This window comes from Topomyia yanbarensis, chromosome 2 (genome assembly GCF_030247195.1).
Source record: "Topomyia yanbarensis strain Yona2022 chromosome 2, ASM3024719v1, whole genome shotgun sequence".
Classification (NCBI taxonomy): Eukaryota; Metazoa; Arthropoda; class Insecta; order Diptera; family Culicidae; genus Topomyia; species Topomyia yanbarensis.
This window is the reverse complement of record NC_080671.1, coordinates 268,932,041-268,959,548: the sequence shown is the minus strand read 5'-3', so window position 1 is coordinate 268,959,548 and position 27,508 is coordinate 268,932,041. Positions and strand designations below refer to the sequence as shown.

Below are 27,508 nucleotides of genomic sequence, written 5' to 3'. Positions count from 1 at the left end.
AAAATTTGGCAAATGTTTGTTTTTCAGGAAATGGTTTTGGAGACTATGTATATGCAAAGATATAATGTGTAAAATAATACTATCGCATTCAGTTTTTACGTGCAGGGTCAGGTTGGAGGAAATATGTCTGTTAACCTAGATTTTCACCACAAAAACACCATTTAATATACTTCCTAGATGTGTCCTTTATAATGAATACCATTTTTTCCAAATGTGACAGGAATCTTTTAATAGCCACGGTGCAAGTAAGTGGTATCAGATCTTGTAGCCGAGCATTGATTTTCTCATCGTCCATATATATGAGGATCAACCACATGTTACAAGTTGTTATGCAAAATGACTGGTTTCGCCTGGGCTAATTTGTTAAATGGCATCAGCACTGAACGCCTGACATGGTTAAACTCGTTAAAGGCGATGTTCGTAAGCATAACCTCCATAATCACCTTCAGCAAATATTTCACATCATTAATGTTGCTCCAGCCAAATACGGAGGCTATTGACTTCAGGTCTTTTCGCATAAGATCGATCTTATGCGAAAAGACCTGAAGTCAATAGCCTCCGTATTTGGCTGGAGCACTACTTCTTGCTTCTGCGACTCAATCATTCGACAGATCCCCACAGCAAGAATTAAAGTAACAGTTTCGTTTGTCTTCCGACGAGTCACACAATATGAAGGGAACTGTTTTATCACACTCAGCATACTGAGTAGATATCCTGACCGCTGTCTTCGGTGGTTCGAAATAGCAATCTTCCTCACAATTCTCGCATTAATTTGTTGAAACCAAACAAGATACAATTTTTTTAAGAGTCACCGAAAAACATGTTGTTTCTTAAATTTATTTTTGAAAATTTTCGGGGGGGGCTTTAGCCCCCTAGCCCCCCCTCTGGCTACGTGCCTGGTTGGATTCGTTGGATTGGTCCACCACATCCCGGAACATCATCTTGAATCTCTCCCAGTGCTCATATTTTCCATCGAATGTAGGTATGGCATGTGGGAGTGGCTGTTGGACAATCACCGGCTGCTGATTGACGATGGACTGTGAGGATGGCGGAATTACTGGTGTCTTGGAAATTTCCTCGAGCCATGTTTCTAGCAAAATAGACACACTGTCGTGAAGATCCTCAAATTGCAGATAGCACTGACTGTTTTTCTTTTTTTTTTGGCTGCAGGAATACTTTCAATGATTCGCTGATGATTGCTAGTGAACTCGGCGTAGGCTGCTTCTAACTTCTTCACAAATGTTTTTATTTGTGGAAGAGTGAGCTCGGTTTGCTCCACTCTGGCATTCTGCAATAGGGATTCAATCCGGACCACTTTTGCTTGCGCCATTTCGCGGAAGTGAATGAGCGCACTGACATCTTCATCACTATCAACATCAGCATTTTTCACTGGAGTTCTCTTGGGCGGCATTTTGGCTGTTTATCACTGATTATCACTAATCACTCAGTAATCACACCACAAGTCACGGTGGCAATAGGAACGATTGACCTAAAATCCGGCTCGAAGGACCAATGTTTGGTCCTAGGGGTGGCCCTTGGTGTGGGAAATTTGCAGTTTGCTGTTGGTGGCTGGCAATGTTTATAAATGTCCGCAGACAAATACAACTCCTCGGATGGACCACCTAAAACAATCTGCAAACAACTCATGTGGACTGTATTTTGGAAAACCACTTGTCACGGTGTCTTTTTTTAACAACTTTATGCAAAAAAATTCAGCATCTCTGAAACTTCAGGATATGAAAGAATGGGCTTTCCCCTTTCATTTGAAATCAAAATAATCCGTCGGGGGGGTCTAGAGCAACTTTTTTTTTGAAGTTTTTTTTCGTGAAAACATAGATTTTACAATGGAACTAGTTCATATTTCTGCTCCTAGATGGTGCTTTAAACATTCGAACAACACTAAAAGTGAGAATCTGATAGATTATTTAATTGTCTACAACTTTGTTACCAACTAAAAACCGAGTTGAAATTATCCCGAAAAGTAGTTAGTCTAAGTTAATTTCATAGAAGACCTAGTGGTTTGTCAATTCACAAGCACTTTTTTTATTTGCCAAATAGTTGTGTTTAGTTCAATAGTGAATTCAGCCGAATTTGAGAGCTTGGAAAGTCATCTTTTAGCTAAAAATTATAATTTCCTGATACAAGGCACCATTCATATTTTTGGGATGAGAAGTTTTAGATAAGTGTTGACCAAACTAGTATGATATTAATATTCTTTTTCATGATGGTAAGTGATTCCTCCCGCAGAAACAGCCTTTTCAATTATGTATGCTTTCTTTTTCATTTTTTCGATTGTTCTCAGGGATGACTGATAACTATTCTTAAATGAATCTTCTACTCTGTTAGCATCTTCGTATAAAATTGACTTGTCCTGAACTTCAACCTTTATATTTGAACAAACTCAATGAAACTTTTAACGCACCATTGCAATATTTCGCGGATTTCATTGCAACGCTTGGTTAAAAACGCTGATTATCCGTTTTCAAAATTAACTCAATGTGACAAACAGTGAGCAAAAAAACTTAATTTTTTTGGGATATATTAGAGGACTTCTATGTATATAAGGTTATTGTTGTACTCAAATCATATTTTGTTTTGAAAAGTAATACATATCGCATAATCTAGGATCAATTTAGTAACGATATCTCGCATAATTGATAGGAATTCGCCGTAAAATCCAACTGCCACAATATGCTTTGCTGAGAATATTTGAATAAATCATTTCACACTAACCACTAATTTGGACAGTTACTGCTGTGGTTTGCGTTAAATTAGAAACGGTGTGTCCCAACATTTCGTCTTGAACGGAATTATAATAGCTGACTTTAGCGATCATAACCTAAATTATACAACGTATGGTCCTTTCTAAAACACCGTGTAACAAAACATAAATGTAAGCAAACCCTTGTAACATAGCAATACCTTCCGATGAATGATAGTCCCTTCGAACCTATCGGGAAAGATTACAAACCAAAAGCACAAATAGTTTTCTGACTCTGTCAAACATCCCAATTTTCAGGAGTTCAATTAGAATTGTCAACGTAATGAATCCCGTCTAATATTTTCATGCCACCAAACCCAATTTTTGTTTTGGTAATGTAATAAGTGCGAGAAAACATATTTCCAAACCACTAGGCCTTTTGTGAAGCTATCTTAGATATAACTTTGTTAAAATCTTAAACAACTTTTCCGGATGATCTCAGATCAGTTTTTAGTGGTCAACAAACTTGTAGACAATTAAATTTTCTATCAAATTCTCACTTTTAGTGTTGTTCGAATGTATAAAGCACCATCTAGGGACAGAAATATGAACTATCCCCAGTAGTCAAACCTATATTGTTACGAAAAAAAACTTCAAAAAAAAAGTTGCTCTGGACCCCCCGACGGATTATTTTGATCTTAGTTTCAAATGAAAGGGGAAAACCCATTCTTTCATATTCCGAAGTTTCAGAGATGCTGATTTTTTTTGCATAAAATTGTTCTAATAAATACACCGTGATTGCTACTGGATGTGATGTGATTAGACCAAAAGGCACTATTTCACACTTTACACTTTATTTGGAATTTCACTCTCACTTGTAATTTACACTTCACTTGTTGGAATAATACTTATCGCACTTAACACTTACTTGTTGAAATAAAACTGGTTGCTGCGATGCGCAGAACGCGCTTATTTATATTACACGCCACGCGTTCTAGAAACGCGTGGAACATTCGCTCACTGACGATGATGTATTACCGCGCCTGCTGCTGTTGCTATTGTTGCTACTGTTGTATGCGAGTCAAATATCTGACAGTTTATTCTGGAATGTTCTTACCGGTTGGAGATTCTGCTCGATTATGATGGAATCGTGTGAATAATTTTACTTGGTAGTTATTAGCGCTGAACAGAGGCGCGAACAGGTTTCTCTCCTGCTTCTTCAGATCTCGAAGTTCCGTCGCCATGCCACTACTTACAGTTCTGAAGCTCCGACGAAACTTTGAAACAGATTCCTTGCTTATATAAACTTCTATTCACACTTGCATTTGACTATGCTTTGAAAAATCTTTCACTCGACTCGACGTCCCGCGCGCGAATTGACTGACCTACGACCAATAGTGACAGCAGCGGGGGGAACCAACCAAGCAGACAACCGAAAAATGGAAGATATCCTAAGTGTAAGACCAACCGTCTATTAATCAATGACACACAGACTCAAACAATCAATCCCAGTCCCATGAAGGAATCTATCGCTTGCAAAGAAAACTCGTATTGCTATCGATTTATTTTATTTCCATTTCAATCCCACCGATGGTTTCATGCAAACCCACCACAAGCATGCAAATACTTCCCCGTTTATTTCTTCCGGACGATATTGATGGCTGGCTGGTACCGTTGCACAAACTTGCTGCTAATTGAATCCGCACCGCTGAACGTCCATGAACAATTACTGTTCCACTGTCGTTTGCCTCGTTTCTAAGGTGCGGGGTCGACGTGCGCTAACCAGAGGTCACTCAACTTAGCTTCTTCTTTTCTCCCTTCAGCTCAATATTTCAGCGAACCTTTCGCCACTATTCACTGGTTCTTTTCTGAGAAACAATGTCCTCGAAATCCGGTTCGAAGGACCAAAATGTTAATCGAATTTCGGATTACAACACGGCACACACGAATGTTCACTTTCACACTTATTTATTCCAAAACACGATTACACAATGCTGATTACACGAAACAATTTTATTGGACGGATATAAAAATCAAAAACTGTCTCCGTTCACTTGCACAGTTGAGTTGGATCTGCCCCAGCTGATGAAATCCAGCTGTTGAGAGCAAATTGAATCGAGTGGCAGCAAAGAGAGCTGCCCGTAAGCGACGGGTAGATGAATATCACAAGGCTAAGAGAGATGGGTAGTGTTGTGCAGTTGGATCGCGCTGTGGGGTAAAGTACCGGTTTCCAAACAGGATTCATTTCATTCATTTGATTGATTTGATTCATTTGATTTATTTGATTCATTTGATTCATTTGATTAATTTGATTAATTTGATTAATTTGATTCATTTCATTCATTTGATTCATTTGATTCATTTGATTCATTTGATTCATTTGATTCATTTGATTCATTTGATTGATTTGATTTATTTGATTGATTTGATTCATTTAATTCATTTGATTCATTTGATTCATTTGATTCATTTGATTCATCTGATTCATTTGATTCATTTGATTCATTTGATTTATCTGATTCATTTTATTCATATCTTTAATTTTATGCATTTCATGTTCAGTCATTCGTTTTATTTTATTCAATTTGTTAGTATGAGTCAATTTATTCTATTAATCTTATAACTATTTCTAAATATAATCTTAATTTTTATGTAATAACCTAATCTAATTTGATTCGTGTATATTATAATTTTGATTTCCATTAATTTTTCTACTCATTTTATGAATTTAAAAACCTATTGTTTCATTTTTTGCTTTACTTTTTTATTTCGGTCGTTTTGTTGATTTCTATAATTTATTCAGTTTATTCGAGATTTTATTCGTGCAAGACTAGAAACTGTTTTCATCCCACCTCTAGGTGGGTGCCTACTTCTCGTGAGTTCTGCAAACTAATCCAATAGTGAAATGTGTAAGAAATGTCTCATCTCACTGCTAGGTGGATTAAATCGGTTTTTTTTGGAAAAATCGTTCCCGTTTCCAAAAAGAAGAGAAATTTTTTTCAATCAATCGTTCAAGGACACCACAGATAGATACACTAATCATTTTTATGGCTGATTTTGTGACACGTGAACCTGCAATGTAATTAGTACAGTTAATCAAAAAAAAAAAAAGAGATGCATTAAAAAATCAAAGCTCATGAAATACAATCGTTTTATATTTTCAACTAGTACTAAGAACCTCAAAAATATGGGAAGAAAAGATAGCAGCATGTTATATGCCATTGTTTTTTTGTTCTGATATTTCAAAATTCTCTTGGTCAAGCTCCCCACGCCTTGGTCAAGGCTTCCGCGGTGGGGAGACTTGACCAGAAAAAAACGATCACAGAAAAACTTTTGTAACTTTTGAAAAAGTAAATTATCAATTCTGAAAAAATCATTAATACACATAATACTTTTGCATATTACATTTCAACGAGCTTTGGAAGACATTCAATTATTAAACCAAAAACAATTTGTTTTATGGAATACAATATACTTTAAAATATTCATAAGCCAGTCGTTGTTCAAGTTCAACTCAGTGGGGCTTTTTAGTATTACACAGAACTAGAAAAAATCGTAAAAATTTACATGTTCTGCTCCTGAAATATACGAGCATCAATAATGTTTTAGATTTAATTTTAATTTCATATGCCTATGAATTTCGTAAATCATGTTTGATTTAAATGTCAATGAATGCAATTTGTTAAATTGTGTCAAGTTTTTATTAACCAGTTGACAAATTTTGAATGATAGGATAGTAATGTTGATGGAATAGGAAAAAAATATAGTGTGATTTTTTTTTCCATTTAACAAAATTTGAAAACATTTTTGGTTGCCTAGTTGCCAAAAAAATCTCGGGTAATTTAGAATAAATGCATTAAAGTCAACTGTCAAGATTCATTTGGAGGATATTCCGAATAAAACTTTATTCGCCAAGCTCGGAATAATTGCAGCGAACTAATCTGTCCAGAACACTAAAGCGTTAAAGGGGGATACTAATTTCTTCCCAAGGATTGAAAGGCATGTGTAATTTTACTATTCCTGCTCAACTTTAGACGAAACTCGAAGTAATTTTCTGATTATTAAATACTCTACAATATGCCGTACATTTTAAACACTCCGTTAGTAGGCATCCAATTTAATCAGGAGTCATAAATCGTGCTCATCAAATTTGTGGTTAATATTATATTTGTTAACATTTAACCTGTCTGTACAACATTTAGGAAAAGAATGTAGTACATCATAGTTTGAAACATATATTGTCCTTGTTAAATGCGAATAACTTATAACCAAGTTTATAACCACTTCGTTTTGGTTCACGATTATAAAATTCCAAATATTCGTAAGCTAGAGATACAATGTTAGAAACAATTGAACCTATATGTGTTGGGCTGAATCATCTGAGGAACCAACATCCAAAAAACTGATAACATGCATATCGATGTTTGAATATCCACGATTTCCCTAAATTTATAAAGCATCGCGAACACAAGTTGAAATTTTTTCCCCTCAAACCTCAGCAGAATCAAATAAGCAGCACCTGTTGCCTAATGTCCGCTCCACAAGCCATATGTTCTTAACTGATGTAGCGAAAGACGCTGAAAACCGCTAATATGGCCAGAAGAATTTTATATTCAGATTCAGCATTACACAATGAATCTGAATGATTCAACAGCTTGTATGTTCTTGAACCAATTCCACAAAATAATCAACCAAGCAAAGAGGGACCACTATTCAAGAGACAAGAGAATACTGATATCCTCTCTCTCAATGATACTCACAACTGTCCATCATTATGATGATACGTGCTTATGCAAGCGTGTGTGGATATATTCGTTCCTGTTTCTGTTTCCTCGTGTTGTTGCTTCGGTATCCATAGCGGCAATTCATTCGGTTGGGGTGAAGGCAAGCGTTTTACCGAACTGTATTGTGGTTCGTTCGGATTGAATTTGAATGAATGGTGAAAGCTCTGGCTGTCATATGATGAATGTCAACATTGAACATTTGCATGGAGTTTGAATCGGCGCAGCGGCAACAATTTGCGCTAAAGCGGACCCTGCACGAGCAGAAATATTGACAATAAATCATAGATTGATTCTGTAGAATTTAAATGAGATTGATGGATTGAAGCAGTCTTATCAATATATTTATTGATAATATTTTTATCTCGTGTAAGGTCCGCTTAAGGATCAACGCATGTTTAAGCGAACGAACGTGTAAAGTGTACTTTTCAGCATAATAGTTATACTGTTATGCTAATCACGCGCATTAATTTGGACGTGCTTTAGGCATGATAAAACGCAGTTTTCAAACGTAGAAAAATTTGCCCAGGAATTCTGGCACGATTTTCATTTCATTACGTTGTCTTGGGAAATTGATTTATAGCATGATGGAGATAGTTGATTAAAAAATAGTCAGTTTTCTAATGCCGTTTTTTAATGAACAACCCCGGAGCAGTAAGTTGCATTTTCTAGCGAAAGAGCCGGCCACTAGACGTTTTCATTCCCACTTCTGCCAGGAAGTGCAAGACTAGTGCAATTCGCTGCCCGGATTAACTTAATTTAAATATTTTTAGCATTTCACTTGTTTAGTTCTCACCGATTACTGTGACGTATGCAATCTGTATATTGTAAAAACGAAAACTGAACCATTAAAAATATTAATCAAAGTTTTTAAAAATCTAAATATTGATCAAAATTAAAAATTCGGAATTAAAAAATCGAAATATTTAAAAATTGCAAAATTGAAGACTTCAAAGTTGCAAAATTAACATATTAAAATGTTGCAAATTTTAAAAATTCAGAAATCGATTTTTTTTAATTAGAGGGGAGTGGGCCAATTCGGATCCCAGGTATTTTTCAACTATGGTAATAGTGTGAAAAGCGTATGTATATAATTTTCATGACTGTAATGCAGCTCTGTTTTTTCTCACAAAATTTTGCGGTTCTCAGTTTTCGTGAGCGTGCGCTTTTTTGATAAATGTGTAAACCGAAAACAAGATTATTGTTGGCAACAACAATTAATTAAATTAAGTGCATTATCGTAATTTTGGCCCAGCCGTCTAATATCTTTTAGTTAATATCTTATTTTAGGCGAGACTATCAACTGTTTTCGTTTAATCTGTGTGTGAATATGGGTTGATCCAATTCGGACCTTTTACCATATATACGATATGATAAGCGATCGCGAAAAACCGTTTGAAAGGCCGAGCTTTCAGGAAAAGATAAGTTTTCGCAAATCGGTTCACAGATTTCTACGTTTATAGCTCATAACCTATTGTTGGGTAATTTGGCCCAACTCTTACTTTTTATGGAATATTTGCCACAAAATGTTATATATCAAAGAGAACTTTTCAATTCACAATTCGAAACTTAGTGATAATTAAATAGGAATAACTTAGGTCAACATAGGCATTTATTTCCATTGCAAAAATCGATAAGACATGGGTGGTCCTAATTGGAACAGGGTTGGGGTAATTCGGACCTTTCATGTACTTTTGCGTAGAACTCTTAATACACAATACGGTACGATATCGGAAAAGGTTACCTTAGAAAAAATGTGCGCAGTTGATCAGGCGTTCGGGAAAAAATATTTATTTGTGAATCGGTTGTAGTTCTGTAACTCATAAACCCTTACTAGGTCCGAATTGGCCGACCCCCAATGATTACTGTACATTAAATATGACATAAAAAATTTACGGAACATTGAATATGACATTCAAAATTGAAAATTAAGGAATTTAAGCTGAAATTTAAAACATACGATTTCGGAATTAAAAAATCATATGATGAATATATGAGAAAATGAAAAATTGATAAATCTAAGAATTTAAAAATTTAAAAATCTAGAAATTTAAAAATTTAAAGAATTAAACATTTGAAATTTTAAATATTTTGAAATGTAAAAGGAAAAAAATTAAAATATTGAAGATTAAGAAATTTTGAAAGTTAGGGATTTAATAATTTTGGAGCTTTAAAATTTAAAGATATGAAAATTTAAAACATGTAAAATATATTTTTATTTAAAAGTTTATAAATACGAGACCGAGGAAATATTTTTAAAAACCATTTTTAACTATTCTTGATGATGAAAGCCATCATTTTTTAAAAACAAATGCTGTATTAGGGCAGTTTGCCACTAACAATAATAATACATTCCATATTAAACATAAAAAGTGATTGAAATTTATTTTTATTATTCTGTAGTAGGTACGCTAATCAAAGCAATGTTAAAGGCATTCTTTCTTTTTTTTGGCCTATAGTAGTTAAATTTTAAGATAATTCTAAACTAAATATAAGTTAGAAAAGTGATTTGATTCGCAATGGATAGGGACCATTGATTCACGCTAAACCTCCTGAATTCGCGCATGCGGCACGGGACGATTAAAATTGTGGTATAATCCTGTTTTTCAGATAAAATTACTAATAAGAAAATGAGGTCATGACAGTAGAAACATTTAACAGTAATTACCACATTTTATTTATTTATGGCTTAGCACTGTTCACAACTCCCAATGCTTCACAACTCCCCAACGTCTCCTATTTCGAGGTGTGCCTGTACCTTGAAAAGTACAAAATATTAGGACAATCTCGACAAACACGTTTGCTATTGAGTATCATAATAAAACAAAATCATCAGCTTGTTGATCACCTCAAACAAATTAGCATAACCAACAAATCACGAAAATATTTCAGGAGCCTGAAATCGGCGGCGCGCCCCTCTTAAAATTAAATTTAACTATATTATGTATTTCTCTTTTGTAGCAACGCAATTTTTTAGCTTCCCGATTAAATAAAAAAAAGCCTCATAACTCATGACCTATGTCCATGCTGTGATTCGTGACTAGGTGCAATCTGCATTTTCATCTACACGGCATATCAAAAATCCGTTTTCTGAAACCGTCCAACTTTCCGCAATATGCACTTCTAAATGATTGCTTTCTGCCCGATACGCCAATTCGACCCACATCACCATTACTGAACAATTACTATCCAGCTTCACTCAAATGATTCTCCCCGCAACATAACAATCTACCACAACGACTAGAAATATTTGCTCAGATTTTTAATTTCGAACGACGTTAACTGTTTAAAATCAAATCAAATGAAAAAAAAATGGAAATGAATGAAAAAAAACCAAAACCTTGCATGCAGCATCATTCTAAATCGTTCTATATTCCGCACCGTACTGGGCTTAACTAATGTACAGAGCACGACTTTCACAGAAAAAAATGTTCTTTGATTGCATCGACGTGTCGGTTCTACCACCAAGAACGATAGAAATGTTACGCAAAACCAACTGAGGCTGTCATCGCACATTAACTATAGTTGTAGACGTATGCGCAAACTGTCGTGTGCGGTACAAGACGACAACGCACAGTGGGACGAGCCCGGACTTAAGTCCATATATGAAGGTTATGCGATATTTTCACTAGTATTTTTCTCGTATCAGCTGAGCCACCAGAGACATTTTCGCGAGATTTTGGATGATTTGGATGCAAAATAAATTTTTGACAGCTTTTTGAAGGGCATAACTCAAGTGTTTTTTGCTTTATGTGACCATAGGAACTACATACGGTTATTCTCGTTTTTCAAAGAAACGGTTCATTTTATGAATTGCATTACTTCACCAAAATTATCCCTGTGATAAAATTACATCTTAAAATCGCCAAAAATAAGTCACTAGTTGGTTTAGTTAGTGTTTAGATAACTGTTTGTCATGAATTTTTATTGAATTCGAACTTCTAAAGCGAAAACAACAACGACGCCCGTGAATGCCCGCGATCACACTATGCTCATTCGAAAGCTTTTCATTTTCTCTTTAAAATGAGCCTATGCTAGTTTTGCGAAAACTTGCGATAAGCAGTCAAAATTTGAAAAAAATGTGAATGGAGACGCTTGGTTATTACTGATGTTTAATTTGAATATTCACTTTATAACTAGAGTAATGACATTAATTTATGCACAACTTTCAAACAGCATTTAGAGCATGATCTACAAGGGTTTTACTAGTGATCAAGAGTAAGGAGCCGAGTTGAAAATATGGTTTTTAAGTGGTAAAGGAATTAAGAATGTTTAAAAATCAGTAAATATTTTCAACCATTGAAATGTGTCATAAAATGTTTCATGAACTATTTTTGCTTACTTACGTAATAACTGTCAAATTGAGTGAACACAGTTGAGTTCTAGTTATTTGGTGAGACTATTTTATCCGAGTTTGCATAGCACGGATATAGCTTAAGGGTATGCGATATTATCCAAATAAAATAAGACCATTTTTAAATGAACCATATACGCGAAAAAATTGGATTTTGAATTTATTTTTATTTAAGGTATGAAATAAGCAATCTAAGTAACTTAAAACACACCTGCGAAAACAAAATCGTTAACCATCTTGTTGATTAGTGAATGAAAATCAATATTCCTCTAGGACGCTCAAAATGTTTGTTTTGAAAATGAAAGAAAATGTAGTTTTCATACCAAGTAACCCACTTATGAATAAAACGTTCCAAAATTAGTCGATCACATCTTATTTGATCCTTAAAAATAATATAGTCATTTCTGAAGCCCCATAATGAGATGTCAATCAATTCGTTTCCATACGGAAAATTAATTCCAAAATTACAATTGAAAGAAATCATTATAAAAGACAAACTATTTGCTTTTGAGGCACTCTAATAAGTAGTAAAGTTAATTTCTACTTTTATAACCAACATAGGAATTCAGGGCACAAGAATGTCTTTAAAAAAATTTGAGCCTTCACAACAAAATAATTATTTTTGAGCCACCCTAATGTATAATGAAATTTTTTTTACAAATGGTAATATCAAAAAAGGATTTAGCACACCAAAATTAATTAACAACAAATTTTAAGAACGATTCAGAAAAAAAATATTTTTGAGACACCCTAATGAATAGTAAATGTTTATTTTTGAAATGTTTTAATATCGAAAACGAATTCAGTGTTCCAAAATTACATAAAAACGTCCTATATGAACCGATAGTAAAAGCTTGGACTTTAGTCCACATTTTGTTCTAAGTCGTGCCACTGTGCAACGTTGCAAGTCGCACAACAGTTTTACTGAGAGCTGCACAGTGGCACGACTTAGAACAAAAGGTGGACTAAAGTCCAAACTTTTCTGTATCGGTTCATATAGGACGTTTTTATGTAATTTTGGTACGCTGAATTCGTTTTCGATATTAAAACATTTCAAAAATGAACATTTACTATTCATTAGAGTGTCTCAAAAATATTTTTTTTTCTAAATCGTTCTTAAAATTTGTGTATATTAATTTTCGTGTGCTAAATCGTTTTTGATATAAACATTTGCAAAAAAAAATCATTATACATTAGGGTGGCTCAAAAATAATTATTTTGTTGTGAAGGTTCAAAATTTTTTTAAAGACATTTTTGTGCGCTGAATTCCTATGTTGGTTATAGAAAATAGAAAATAACATTACTACTTACTAGAGTGGCTCAAAAGTAAATAAACGAATTGATTGGCATCTCATTATGGAGCTTTAGAAATGATTATATTATTTTTAAGGATCAAATAAGATGTGATCGACTAATTTTGGAACGTTTAATTCATTAGTGGGTTACTTGGTATGAAAACTACATTTTTTTCATTTTCAAAACAAACATTTTGAGCGTCTTAGTGGAATATTGATTTACATTCACTAATCAACAAGATGGTTAACGAATTTGTTTTCGCAGGTGTGCTTTAAGTTGCTTAGATTGCTTATTTCATACCTCAAATTAAAATAAATCCAAAATATTTTTTTTCGCGCATGTGGCTCATTTAAAAATGGTCTTATTTTATTTGGATAATATCGCATACCCTTAAGCTATATCAGTGCTATTCAAACTCGGAAAAAATAGTCTCACCAAATGACTACAATTTAACTTTGTTCACTCAATTTGACAGTTACTGCAAAAAAAATTATATATATATATATATATATATATATATATATATATATATATATATATATATATATATATATATATATATATATATATATATATATATATATATATATATATATATATATATATATATATATATATATATATATATATATATATATATATATATATATATATATATATATATATATATATATATATATATATATATATATATATATATATATATATATATATATATATATATATATATATATATATATATATATAAAGAGATATCCACACTCATACGATTGTAGATAATTAAATTTACATTCGATTAAGCTTTAAAGATTGCGCGTTAATCGATTCAAACCAAATATTTCATGCGAGTTTCCCAAAACACGTGTTTTTGGTTAATTTTTGTTGTGCATACATAGCATGTTCTTTGTATAAGGGTGCGCAAAATCTCATATAGGAATTCATTTCACCAAATGTTTGCAATTCATTTTTTATCGCGAGCGCATTTTATTTTTCAATTATAAGTACATTAGAATGAACTCTGAGCATTTTTGTTTTCAAAATAGCATTGTGTTAATTACTTCTGGAGTCGGAATAAAGCATAAACGAGAACTGTTTCATGACAATTTGTGGAATATTTGCGTCGAATCCTTTATGAAACTGTTTTACGGAGCTCACGAGCTCACAATGCATTGTTTCCAAAGTAAAACTAGTTTTTCCTCGTTGTCCTTAAGGCCAATAGGTGAAATAGGTTATCAGTTACTATAGCATTAGCGTCTGTAAATTGAAATTATCGTCCAAATGTTGCTTTCCGAGTTTCATTTTTATCGATATAAATGTAATCTAAACGCCAGAGTGATTCAAGCCTGGAACGGGATTTGCGGATGGATGTTTATTTTTTCTTCCGATTTTACCTTATTGTTTGCCTTTCTTTCATTTACTTTCATTTTCGACCTGGCTGTTCAAACTTGTGCATGAACACCTCATTATGCCTGCACTTCGTTAGTTACTTGAAACAATTCGAAATTCTTTTCTTGCGTAGACAGATTAGAAAATTTTCTTTTATGTTGGCAAATATTTATTATGAAGCCTAGATAAAATCGACGGCGTCAGTGATTCGAAAGACGCCATTTTCGCAAGGTGAAAAAATGGTGTCCAAGAGCAGAGGTTAGAGGGTGTACTTTACTTCCAAAGGAAAGAGAGGGCTGAGAGTGAGTGCCTAAGAGAACAGAAGTAGGCAAAAGCGAAAGAGAAACAAGTGTGTGTACATACGTACTCAAAAAACCAACACACTGATAAGAGGAAGTGAGTCACAACGGTAAATTTTGGTGGCACAACCAGGGGTTCCAACAGTACAGCCTTGCGACAGTATTTCAGAGGCTGTCGTCTTCTTTTCGCTTCGACAGTTTGATGACCGAATCAAGCACGACAGCTCACAGTGGGACGAGCCCGGACTTTAGTCCATATATGAAAGTTATGCGATATTCTCACTAGTATTTTTTTCGTATCAGCTGAGCCATCAGAGACATTTTCGCGAGATTTTAGGTGACTTGAACTCAAAATGAATTTTTGACAGCTTTTTGAAGGGCATAACTCAAGCGTTTTTTGCATTATTTGACCATAGGAACTACATACGGTTATTCTCGTTTTTTAAAGAAACGGTTGATTTTATGAATTGCATTACTTCACCAAAATTATCCGTATGATAAAATTACATCGTAAAATCGCTAAAAATAAGTCACTAGTTGATTTGATTAGTGTTTAGATAACTGTTTGTCATGCATTTTTATTGAATTCGAACTTCTAAAGCGATAACAACAACGACGCCCGTGAATGCCCGCGATCACACTATGCTTATTCGAAAGCTTTTCATTTTCTCTTTAAAATGAATCTATGGTAGTTTTGCGAAAACTTGCGATAAGTAGTCAAAATTTGAAAAAAAAAACTGTGAATGGAGACGCATGGTTATTACTGATATGTAATTTGAATATTCACTTTATGACTAGAATAATGACACTAATTTATGCACAACTTTCAAATAGCATTTAGAGCATGATCTACAAGGGTTTTACTAGTGATCAAGAGTAAGGAGCCGAGTGGGAAGTATGGTTTTTAAGTGGGAAAGGAATTAAGAATGTTTAAAATTCATTAAATATTTTCAACCATCTGAAATGTGTCATAAAATGTTTCATGAACTATTTTTGCTAACTTACGCAATAACTGTCAAATTAAATGAACACAGTTGAATTCTAGTCATTTGGTGAGACTATTTTTTCAGAGTTTGAATAGCACTGATATAGCTTAAGGGTATGCGATATTATCCAAATAAAATAAGACCATTTTTAAATGAGCCACATGCGCGAAAAAAAATATTTTGGATTTATTTTAATTTAAGGTATGAAATAAGCAATCTAAGCAACTTAAAACACACCTGCGAAAACAAATTCGTTAACCATCTTGTTGATTAGTGAATGTAAATCAATATTCCACTAAGACGCTCAAAATGTTTGTTTTGTGAATGAAAAAAATGTAGTTTTCATACCAAGTAACCCACTAATGAATTAAACGTTCCAAAATTAGTCGATCACATCTTATTTGATCCTTAAAAATAATATAATCATTTCTAAAGCCCCATAATGAGATGCCAATCAATTCGTTTCAATACGGAAAATAAATTCCAAAATTACAAATGAAAGAAATCTTTATAAAAGACAAAATATTTACTTTTGAGCCACTCTAATAAGTAGTAATGTTAATTTCTATTTTCTATAACCAACATAGGAATTCAGCGCACAAAAATGTCTTTAAAAAAATTTTGAACCTTCACAACAAAATAATTATTTTTGAGCCACCCTAATGTATAATGATTTTTTTTTGCAAATGTTAATACCAAAAACGATTTAGCACACGAAAATTAATATACACAAATTTTAAGAACGATTTAGAAAAAAAAATATTTTTGAGACACCCTAATGAATAGTAAATGCTCATTTTTGAAATGTTTTAATATCGAAAACGAATTCAGCGTACCAAAATTACATAAAAACGTCCTATATGAACCGATACGGAAAAGTTTGGACTTTAGTCCACCTTTTGAAGTCGTGCCACTGTGCAACTCTCAGTAAAACTGTTGTGCGACTTGCAACGTTGCCGTCTTGTACCGCACACGACAGTTTGCGCATACGTCTACAACTATAGTTAATGTGCGATGACAGCCTCAGTTGGTTTTGCGTAACATTTCTATCGTTCTTGGTGGTAGAACCGACACGTCGATGCAATCAAAGAACATTTTTTTCTGTGAAAGTCGTGCTCTGTACATTAGTTAAGCCCAGTACGGTGCGGAATATAGAACGATTTAGAATGATGCTGCATGCAAGGTTTTCGTTTTTTTTTTCATTCATTTCCATTTTTTTCATTTGATTTGATTTTAAACAGTTAGCGAATTTTTAACGTCGTTCGAAATTAAAAATCTGAGCAAATATTTCTAGTCGTTGTGGTAGATTGTTATGTTGCGGGGAGAATCATTTGAGTGAAGCTGGATAGTAATTGTTCAGTAATGGTGATGTGGGTCGAATTGGCGTATCGGGCAGAAAGCAATCATTTAGAAGTGCGTATTGCGGAAAGTTGGACGGTTTCAGAAAACGGATTTTTGATATGCCGTGTAGATGAAAATGCAGATTGCACCTAGTCACGAATCACAGCATGGACATAGGTCATGAGTTATGAGGCTTTTTTTATTTAATCGGGAAGCTAAAAAATTGCGTTGCTACAATAGAGAAATACATAATATAGTTAAATTTAATTTTAAGAGGGGCGCGCCGCCGATTTCAGGCTCCTGAAATATTTTCGTGATTTGTTGGTTATGCTAATTTGTTTGAGGTGATCAACAAGCTGATGATTTTGTTTTATTATGATACTCAATAGCAAACGTGTTTGTCGAGATTGTCCTAACATTTTGTACTTTTCAAGGTACAGGCACACCTCGAAATAGGGGACGTTGGGGAGTTGTGAAGCATTGGGAGTTGTGAACAGTGCTAAGCCATAAATAAATAAAATGTTGTAATTACTGTTAAATGTTTCTACTGTCATGACCTCATTTTCTTATTAGTAATTTTATCCGAAAAACAGGATTACACCACAATTTTAATCGTCCCGTGCCGCAACCGCGAATTCAGGAGGTTTAGCGTGAATCAATGGTCCCTATCCATTGCGAATCAGATCACTTTTCTAACTCATATTTAGTTTAGAATTATCTTAAAATTTAACTACTATAGGCAAAAAAAAGAAAGAATGCCTTTAATATATATATATGTATATATATATATATATATATATATATATATATATATATATATATATATATATATATATATATATATATATATATATATATATATATATATATATATATATATATATATATATATATATATATATATATATATATATATATATATATATATATATATATATATATATATATATATATATATATATATATATATGTATATATATACATATATATATATATATATATATATATATATATATATATATATATATATATATATATATATATATATATATATATATATATATATATATATATATATATTTGATCTTTTATAGGATGCGATTTATGTTTTGGCGTCTGCGATAAAAGAAATGATGACTTACAATGAAACAATCACGGAAGCGCCAAAGGATTGCGACGACACAGGTTCCATATGGGAATCAGGTAATTTTTGAGCAAAAAAAATCCAACTATATTTATATGGATTTTGTTTCTAGGAAGGAAAATGTTTAATTATCTTAAAACCCGTAATATCCGTGGTGCTACTGGACAGGTGCGTATATTATTGTTCGAGTAATACTGCAAATTACAATTGATACAACCAAACAAAAGCTGGTACTAAGAAATTAAAGACGCTGAATCCCTGTGGATAAAGACTCGCCATTCCTATATTTTTCTTATTCTTTATTTGTCAGTGACATTCAATCGAACTCGAGACCTGCAGTAGATAGAGAACACTAGATTACGATTGTCGCTTGCATCAGTGGTAGGAACATCATTGTTTTGATTCCGGGATATACCTGTCAAATGAGCCAAATAAAAAAAGCAAACAAATAATCCTCTATCGTCGTTTCATAGCGCCTAATCATTTTTGTTTCTTTTAGCCAGCAAAACAATGGCCATTCTTGCCTAATGTGTTTTCACTAATTAGAATGCACAAATAATCTAAATCTGTGCTGAATTTTGATAAATTTTCATTTCGTTGTGCAGTGTATACAAACTCTTTCATTTCATAACAATAACAGTCGAAAATTTACACCGAGAAAATTCGTTATGCTGAATATTTTGATTTCACACATAATTTTTTGCAATTTGTAGTAGCACATAAAAATTCCCAGTCACGCAGAAATAACTCTCGTTTATTCTGCTGCATATTTTATGCATTGGACGTTTTCGGTCTTGAATGCATAAAAATCACAGCAGAATTGACCATTGTATGAAATGCCTTAACCTCACAAATTTGACAGGTGCTAATAATTAATTACCAAGAAATTTAACCACAACCTACTTACCGATTCAGAGAACACTAGAAGTAATTGAAAAACAAATAATTAGTTCACTTATTAGATCTTTCATATGCATTTTCGCACAGTAGGGAATAGCACAATTTAATTGTAAGGCGCTCTAGAGAACATTTATACTTCTAAAAATATGATTCCCAATATATTTTGAATGCTTCATTTTGAGAATACGAATAATCTTTAAATTCAAAATGTAATCAACAGGACCACCACCTGTCACATTTAATTCATGACGTCACTGTGCAGTGACCAATAAACGAGACTGAAACGAAAAAATAGGCAAACTCTGCATTCTACTAATTTGAAGTTCAACTAAACGGTTTGTAGTTACAAGCACGCCATATTTTTCTGCGTGTACCCAAAGTGCGGACCAAAGACTTTTACTAGAGAGACTTTCGATACTTTGACAGATATATACCGGAAGCAAAACAAGCATGTTCCGAGTCGAAAACACCAGCGACAATCCATATTTAGTGTTCTGTATCTACTAGACCTGCCGATAGCAGAGTTTTTAATAGTAGAGTTGCGTAAAGAGGATTGGCAACATTGGACCAATCATTGGTCTTTTTTAAATTTTGGCAACCTTTTATTTTTAGTTAAATTTCAAATGACTTCACCCGAACGCTTCAGTTAGAAGTTAACTTTGCGCATTTAAAAACTTAAAATTAAGTGTTTAGTTTTATTTTGTAAAAATCAGTACGATAAATAACATCGTATAATGAATTTAAGCTTTTTCCGGTTCTCAACTGATCCGCAACTAAGAACGAAATGCATTGATTTTTGCCGCTTGTCGTCTGATTGGGGTGTGACAAAAAACAATCGAATTTGCAGGGTAAGATAAATTTGAATAAGTACATATGTATAAGTGGAATGCATACACAAATTTGTCAAAATTTTAGCTGCACTTTAACTATGAGAAACACCTTCATATTTCCACTGTCGGTGGAAGATTATTCACATTACCCAGAGCTGTTCCGGTGTTTGAAATAGTGCCAAATTTGAATATCAGTGAACATATATTTTTTAATAATTTTCATTAAGCGAAGTATTCCTGGTTTTAAATAATGTTAATATTACATCATTGATTTTTGCCTTTCTCAATAGAAAGGTATTGCAATTGCTCTGAAAACCGACTTTTTAACGGAGGCCCGGAGGGCCGAGTGACATATACCATTCGATTCAGTTCGTCGAGTTCGGCAAATGTCTGTGTGTGTGTATGTATGTGTGTATGTATGTATGTGTGTGTGTATGTGTGTGTATGTGACCAAAAATGTCACTCATTTTTCTCAGAGATGGCTGAACCGATTTTGACAAACTTAGTCTCAAATGAAAGGTGCAACGTTCCCATAGGTTGCTATTGAATTTCTAATGGATCCGACTTCCGGTTCCGGAATTACAGGGTGATAAGTACGAACACGCAGAAAATGTCGATTTTAATAAATTCTGCAATGAATGCATAAAGGTGAAAAATTTTCCAAAATATTACCACAACTGCTTCGATTTGTAGTATTAGGTCACTAACATCCATTCAAAGTCTATTTGGCCACATTGGCCACCATCCTCGGTTCCGGAAGCCCCGGCGGAAGTATCTAAATTCAGAATAACAGTCACATCGGTTTCTCGGAGATGGCTAGACCGATTCGACTAAACTTGGCCTCAAATGAAAGGTATTGCATCCCCGTAAATGGCTATTTAATTTCATCCCGATCCGACTTCCGGTTCCGGAGTTACAGGTTGTGGCGTGCGATCACATAGCAAATTGTGATTCAAACCGATACTCCGATGAAAGCAAAAAAGGTAAAAATTTCGCTAAAATGTCTCTCAAACAACTTAAATTTGCTGTTCTAGGTCACCGACGGCCAACCAAACTTTCGTTGACTACATTAACCACCATAGACGGTTCCGGAAGTGCCCGGGAAAAGCGGCCATCTTTCAAAATTTACGAACTCACATCAGTTTCCCGGAAATGGTTAGGCCAATTTTCACAAACTTAGTCCCAAATGATAGCTATAATATCCCCATAGATGTCTATAAAATTTCGTACGGATCGCTTATATGGTTCCGGAAATATAGACTAAACCGTCCGGTCACATATGAAATTCCCATATAAGCCGGAACTCAAATTTTTTTTCAAAGGGGGGACCTCATGAAATTTCAGAAATCGAATTCGTATTTTTGATGCCAAACATCTTTAAAATGCATGAAACGTCGAGATTTTATGTTATCTCGAAAAATTTTTTTTTATAAAGATCGACTTTTTGGGACTTTGCCGATTTCGCACCTTTTGCCTTTCTCAATAGAAAGGTATTGCAATTGCTCTGAAAACCGACTTTTTAACGGAGGCCCGGAGGGCCGAGTGACATATACCATTCGATTCAGTTCGTCGAGTTCGGCAAATGTCTGTGTGTGTATGTATGTGTGTATGTATGTATGTGTGTGTGTATGTGTGTGTGTATGTGACCAAAAATGTCACTCATTTTTCTCAGAGATGGCTGCACCGATTTTGACAAACTTAGTCTCAAATGAAAGGTGCAACGTTCCCATAGGCTGCTATTGAATTTCTAATGGATCCGACTTCCGGTTCCGGAATTACAGGGTGATAAGTACGAACACGCAGAAAATGTCGATTTTAATAAATTCTGCAATGAATGTATAAAGGTGAAAATTTTTCCAAAATATGACCACAACTGCTTCGATTTGTAGTATTAGGTCTCTAACATCCATTCAAAGTCTATTTGGCCACATTGGCCATCATCCTCGGTTCCGGAAGCCCGGCGGAAGTATCTAAATTCAGAATAACAGTCACATCAGTTTCTCGGAGATGGCTAGACCGATTCGACTAAACTTGGCCTCAAATGAAAGGTATTGCGTCCCCGTAAATGGCTATTTAATTTCATCCCGATCCGACTTCCGGTTCCGGAGTTACAGGTTGTGGCGTGCGATCACATAGCAAATTGTGATTCAAACCGATACTCCGATGAAAGCAAAAAAGGTAAAAATTTCGCTAAAATGTCTCTCAAACAACTTCAATTTGCTGTTCTAGGTCACTGACGGCCAACCAAACTTTCGTTGACTACATTGACCACCATAGACGGTTCCGGAAGTGCCCGGGAAAAGCGGCCATCTTTCAAAATTTACGAACTCGCATCAGTTTCCCGGAAATGGTTAGGCCGATTTTCACAAACTTAGTCCCAAATGATAGCTATAATATCCCCACAGATGTCTATAAAATTTCGTACGGATCGCTTATAAGGGTCCGGAAATATAGACTAAACCGTCCGGTCACATATGAAATTCCCATATAAGCCGGAACTCAATATTTTTTTCAAAGGGGGGACCCCATGAAATTTCAGAAATCGAATTCGTATTTTTGATGCCAAACATGTTTAAGATTTTATGTTATCTCGAAAAAATTTTTTTTATGAAAATCGACTTTTTGGGACTTTGCCGATTTCGCACCTTTTTGCCTTTCTCATATAAAGAAAGGCTATGCAATCACTGTAAAAATCGACTTTTTAACCGAGGTCCGGAGGGCCGAGTGTCATACACCATTCGATTCAGTTCGTCGAGATCGGCAAATGTCTGTGTGTGTGTATGTATGTGTGTGTGTATGTGTGTGTGTGTCATTTAAACTCACACAATTTTCTCAGAGATGGCTGAACCGATTTTCGCAAACTTAGTTTCATCTGAAAGGTATAACGCTCCCATAAGCTGCTATTGAATTTTTAGTTGATCCGACTTCCGGTTCCGGAGTTACGGGTTGAAGAGTGCGGTCACACAGCAAATTCCCATATAAACTGGTACCACCATGATGTTCAAATGATGTAAAACATATTAAAATTGATGTAACATTACTCTAGTTTGCGGGTCTGGATCACTAATGATCAATCAAAGCAGCTTTGACCACATTGGCCACCTATGACGGTTCATGACGCCCCCGGGGAACCCGCCAAGTTCCTAAGCTAATATCACACCCATTCCCCAACGAATTCTCTACCGATTTTTACAAACTTGATTTCAAATGAAAGATACAGTAATGCCATTGACTGCTGCTGAATTTCATTCTGTTCTGACTCTTGCTTCCGGAGTTACAGGTGTGTTAGTAAGGATACACTGGAATTTCCCATATAAATCGGTACAATCGTAATACCTCAGAGGCTAAAAACTATTGAAATGGTCACCAAATTACTTCTAATCGCAGATTTAGATCACTGATTGCCAATCAAACATTCTTTGAATATATTGTCCACTATCGACGATTCCGGAAGTCCGGAATTCCGGGCATATTCCACAATTAAAGTCACATCGGTTCTTCGGTGATGACTGAACCGATTTTCTCAAACCAAGTCTCAAATGGAAGGCAAAATATGCAGTTGAGTATTACGTCGCCGCCCCTCCTACCCCCGCCTTGCCCTTACACCTCCCTCCTTCATCACTCCCCTCCCCTTGGACCACCCTCACGCCCGCATTTCCTTCATCCACCCCGTATACCGAAATAAGATGAAGGATTTCTGACGCATCCTCCACTCTCACTCTACTAACCCCCCATTCCCTCCACTTTCAAACCCATTCCACCAACATTTCAAAATATAATTACATGAAGATAACATTGAACTCATGCTGATTAAGGTAATTAAATACTATTCTTTTGCCTTTCTCATATAGAAAGGTTATGCAATTGCTCCAAAAACCGACTTCCTAACCGAAGCCCGGAGGGCCGAGTCTCATATAACATTCGACTCAGTTCGCCGAGATCGCAAAATATCTGTGTGTATGTATGTGTGTTTGTATGTGCGTATGTATGTGTGCATGTATGTATGTATGTATGTATGTATGTATGTATGTATGTATGTATGTATGTATGTATGTATGTATGTATGTATGTATGTGTGTGTATGTGCGGATTTGTTAACAAAATGTCCACATCGGTTTCTCGGAGATGGTTGAACCGATTTTTAGAAACTAAGATTCAAATGAAAGGTATACTATTCTCATAGGTTGCTATTGAATTTCATTTTCAACCGACATCTTGTTCCGGATTACGAGTTGAAGAGTATGGTTACAAAACAAAATTTGTTGATTTGTCCACATCGGTTTCTCGGAATTTTCTGAACCGATTTTGACAAACTTGATTTTAAATGGAAGGTCCATCAGCTGCTGTTGAATTTTGTGTGGATCCGAGTTCTGGTTCCTGAATTACAGGGTGATACGTACGATCACGCAGCAAATCTTGATTCTAACGAATTCTGCGATGAATGTAAAAAGGTAAAATTTTTGCCTTTCTCAATAGAAAGGTATTGCAATTGCTCTGAAAACCGACTTTTTAACGGAGGCCCGGAGGGCCGAGTGGCATATACCATTCGATTCAGTTCGTCGAGTTCGGCAAATGTCTGAGCGTGTGTATGTATGTGTGTATGCATGTATGTGTGTGTATGTGCGTCTGTGTGTATGTGACCAAAAATGTCACTCATTTTTCTCAGAGCTGGCTGAACCGATTTTGACAAACTTAGTCTCAAATGAAAGATACAACGTTCCCATAGGCTGCTATTGAATTTCTGATGGATCCGACTTCCGGTTCCGGAATTACAGGGTGGTGAGCACGATCACGCAGAAAATGTCGATTTTAATAAATTCTGCAATGAATGTATAAAGGTGAAAATTTTTCCAAAATATGACCACAACTGCTTCGATTTGTAGTATTAGGTCACTAACATCCATTCAATGTCTTTTTGGCCCCATTGGCCACCATCATCGGTTCTGGAAGCCCCGGCGGAAGTATCCAAATTCAGAATAACAGTCACATCGGTTTCCCGGAGATGGCTAGACCGATTCAACCAAACTTAGTCTCAAATGAAAGGTGTTGCGCCTTCGTAAATGGTTATTTAATTTCATCCCGATCTGACTTCCGGTTCCGGAGTTACAGGTTGTGGCGTGCGATCACATAGCAAATTGCGATTCAAATCGATACTCCGATGAAAGCAAAAAAGGTAAAAATTTCGCTAAAATGTCTCTCAAACAACTTAAATTTGCTGTTCTAGGTCATCGACGGCCAACCAAACTTTCGTTGACTACATTGACCACCATAAACGGTTCCGGAAGTGCCCGGGAAAAGCCTCCATCTTTCAAAATTGACGTACTCACATCAGTTTCCCGGAAATGGTTGGGCCGATTTTCACAAACACTATCCCAAATGATAGCTATAGTATCCCCACAGATGTCTCTAAAATTTCGTACGGATCGCTTGGATGCGTCCGGAAATATAGACTAATCCATCCGGTCACATATGAAATTCCCATATAAGCCGGAACTAAATTTTTTTTCAAATTTCAGAAATCAAATTCGTTTTTGATGCCAAACATCTTTAAAATGCATGAAACGTCGAGATTTTATGTTATCTCGAAAAATTTTTTTTTATGAAAATCGACTTTTTGGGACTGCCGATTTCGCACCTTTTTGCCTTTCTCATATAAAGAAAGGCTTTGCAATCACTGTAAAAATCGACTTTTTCAATTTAATATTAATGTAGCTGTTTTTTCTTTTACAAAATTTTAGAACTCGAATAGTGATTTTTTCTTGTATATTTGTCATATCATGTATAATAATAAAATGTAATATATTCATTTGAAAGCTTTTAATGAATATAAACAACGCAAACATTCGCGTGTTCATGATTGAGAAAGGCACAATTGCACCGCTAGGTGGATTAAAATAGGTTTTTCAGTTTAATATTACCGTGGATGTTTTTTCTTTTTCAAAATTTTAGAACTCGAATAATGATTTATTTTCCGGTATATAGTTGTCATGTGATGTATAATAATAAAATGTAATTTATGCATTTAAAAGTTTTTAATGAATATAAACAACGCACACATTCTCGTGATTCATGATTGAGAAAGGCACAATTGCACCGCTAGGTGGATTAAAATAGGTTTTTTCTCATAATTATAATCACATAATAACGATACTCCCCACGCATTCGAGCATTGTTATTCTTCGTGTCCGATAGGTAGACGTTTTGAGTGTTCAATAGGTAGATTTGCTTCAGTCTTTGCGCAACTGTTCTTTATAAACTGTGGCCGATAGTACTCAATACAAAAATCGATTCGAATCCTTCTGGAATGGCCATTAACGAGTCTCGTGCTCGATTGGAATGACACTAACAAATAAATGGTAAACAAACGATAGACGCGTCGAGTCTTTATCAAGAGCGTCGTTATAGGAGATCAGACCTCCTAGAATGACGTAATTTTTATTTTATATCTACTCCACTTGTATCGAGTTACACAGCACAAACCTAGAAAATGTTGCAGTTTTCGATACATTTTGACCGAACTCTGAACAATTGAACGTATCATATTCATATTAATTACATAACGTCTGGTACTTGAATTTTCTGATGATCTGTCAAATACTACTGACTAGCAGGCTTCATTATACTCATCTTTGCAACGAAGAGATAGGGAAAATTTTTACCCCCCAATAACATGAGTTTTGTTTTGGTGCACATTTTTTGCCCAGTAACTAAGAGAGCAGAGAGAAACCACAATCATTGCTGAATCCTCTTGCTTGTGACAGAGCAAAGCATTATAAGATGCTCTGTTGTTACCTCATCACAGTCTGGTGGAGCAACGGAGCTAAATTGCTCATTTGGCAGATGAGAATAAAATAGTTTCCTCATTACCCGCAAGGGAACCAAATTTAGTTCACTTCAAATCAGTAGGCGCGTTCTTAAATCCACCAGCTACTCATCGGTATTTTGATGACTTTTTGTTGCGGGAGAGTAAAGCGACGCGCTGTGACACCAGTGTGCAACATAAACAAAGCTTGATTATGTTGCGCGAGAGAGAGATTATCAGATCAGACAGCTCAACAATCCATCGTAGGGTAAGTGCCGATGATTTGGTCAACAAACGGCATCGAGAGGAAAGAGACTTTTAACGTACACATACCAATACACTAGTTATTTTGCATGCGTTAGTATTGAATTGCTGATGAATAAGTTTCACTTATGTGATTAGCACTGCGTGTCAGTCGAGTGATCAGTTTAGAAACTGATTCAATTGCAATCAGAATACAATGCATTTTTTCAGCTTCCTACAGCTAATTATATAGCTATTTGAGTGTTTTTCGTGTTGGGTCTACTAAAAAGGTCTATATGTACTCGTCTCGATGCTTCAGGCATTAATTGAGATGAAACCAAAACTGTTATTAGCATTTATAATTTAAGTTTGATTCGGTGGTAAGTAGTTTCTTCAAAATCGTTTGTGCTTTTGAAGATTCAACATTTGAATATCTCATCTTCAG

The 27,508-nt window shown here is 34.8% G+C and overlaps 1 protein-coding gene across 6 annotated transcripts in view; it reads left to right on the top strand.

The window, feature by feature from the left end:
* LOC131683143 (glutamate [NMDA] receptor subunit 1) overlaps positions 1-27,508 on the top strand; it is a 1,648,542-nt gene that overhangs the window by 549,853 nt on the left and 1,071,181 nt on the right. For all 6 annotated transcript variants that reach the window (XM_058964975.1, XM_058964972.1, XM_058964973.1 and 3 more), the window contains 2 exons: positions 18,239-18,347; positions 18,401-18,456. In XM_058964975.1, the coding sequence (XP_058820958.1) occupies positions 18,239-18,347; positions 18,401-18,456 (165 nt within the window). The remainder of the gene's footprint in view (positions 1-18,238; positions 18,348-18,400; positions 18,457-27,508) is intronic.